Source organism: Perkinsus marinus (genome assembly GCF_000006405.1).
Source record: "Perkinsus marinus ATCC 50983 genomic scaffold scf_1104296929232, whole genome shotgun sequence".
NCBI lineage: Eukaryota > Perkinsozoa > Perkinsida > Perkinsidae > Perkinsus > Perkinsus marinus.
The window spans coordinates 1-1,552 of record NW_003216541.1 but is presented as its reverse complement, the minus strand read 5'-3'; the positions used below and the strand labels follow the sequence as shown (position 1 = coordinate 1,552).

Below are 1,552 nucleotides of genomic sequence, written 5' to 3'. Positions count from 1 at the left end.
TTGGGCTCGATACTCGGAGCTTATCCAAACGAAGCTATTGTTGGGGATACATGATCTGTAGCTCTTTGTGATTTCACGAGATAAGCTAATCACCAATATCACCAACCCGAGTATCTAGCAGCGCTAGGACAGACTTCTTAGTTTAAACCACCTATACAAGAGATGGTGATCAAATACGTGCATTCTCTAAACATTCCATATATTTAAGAAGTCTGCATTGGGCCTCCCCGTTCCAAATACCCTAAACTACTTAATGTCCAGGCGTTGGAAATTGGAATAACTTTTTGCTTCCCACGGGTTTTTGAGCTCATTTATTTGTCGAGCCAGAGATTGACTGACCGGAGAAAATACAGGCAGCTTGTAGTATTCTCAGCTATCTCTCCAGTCGCATGAATCCTCCAACAATCACTACGGCAGGAACCACTGCCCTTGATTTTGGCCTCCGACACATTCTGCTGCGTCAGCCGTGTTGTTCCTGTACATGTTAGACGATGCTGGGTAACATTATCTACATCTAGCAACGCGTATCTAGTCGGATATTGCTGTTGCAGAAGCTCCTCCAACTTTCGAGCGTAAGTCGTGTTGGGAGCCGAGACGATCTCCTGAACCGGGATGCCTGGCTGGGGGAGTGTCGTTCACTGTCGACTCAGCCGTTTGCCCAGAACCATTTACCATACTTAGTTACACAAGAAGATACTTGTCCAATGTTTATATCCAATCAATAGAGTATAGTGTAAACCCAGCAACTTAAAGGAATACACAGAAGTCTACCGACCCACGGAGAATAACCAAATACTTATAGATAAGCCTTGCTTCTACAGTAGAAGTCTCAAGTCCTACTCAGTCTTACTCTCCATTTTGACCGTCTTCTCGGGAGCAATATGAGCATGTTGACAACACACAGATAGATCTTCATCCAGTGTAGACATGTCTTCAGCTTGCTCGTCATCTACTACACAGTGTTGGTCATCGTTACACAGTATCGATCGTGTAACAGTGAACCCAAGAATCTTAAACTGGTTCCTCCCTATGATGATACCAGGTTTACCAATACCATTCATGAGGATAAACGTTAGCAGTTTCCAGACAGTATTTCCCTGTTTAGAAATCTGCTTTACAAAGCACTTCCATGCTTTGTCCATATAACGCTCCGTACCATCTGCCAGCTTAACCCTGATCTTGGACGGAGTGTTCACTATATTACCAGCACCATGAGACACTAGTGACTCAGCAAGGTCTCCTCTTATAAAACCTACCGACGCACCAGTATCCAATAACCCTCTAACCTTAATCAGGTTATGTGGTGTATAAACTTCAAAAGAAACAGTCAGAAATCCATCTTGTAAGGACATATCAGCCACAGTTTCAACCTCACATGATATCGTCGATAGCTTTTGCTCAGCTTGCGACTCAATAGGGGCTTCATCATCACCACCCCCCTCTACAGGAGAATCGACTTCTGTAGCTGGAGTAGCAACTTCATAAACCATCTTTGTAGTATAGTCACCCACCGGTTGTCGAGGTTGTTGAACATCAGACCCAGTAGATTTCC

The 1,552-nt window shown here is 44.1% G+C and overlaps 1 protein-coding gene across 1 annotated transcript; it reads right to left on the bottom strand.

Annotated features, from left to right (window-relative positions):
- Nucleotides 1-836: 836 nt before the first annotated feature.
- On the bottom strand, nt 837-1,252 carry Pmar_PMAR008993 (hypothetical protein; the record flags this gene model as incomplete). The annotated part of the gene is made up of 1 exon (XM_002787905.1): nt 837-1,252. A coding segment is annotated over one exon (416 nt), but the record flags the coding sequence as incomplete, so codon positions are not given.
- Nucleotides 1,253-1,552: the final 300 nt, after the last annotated feature.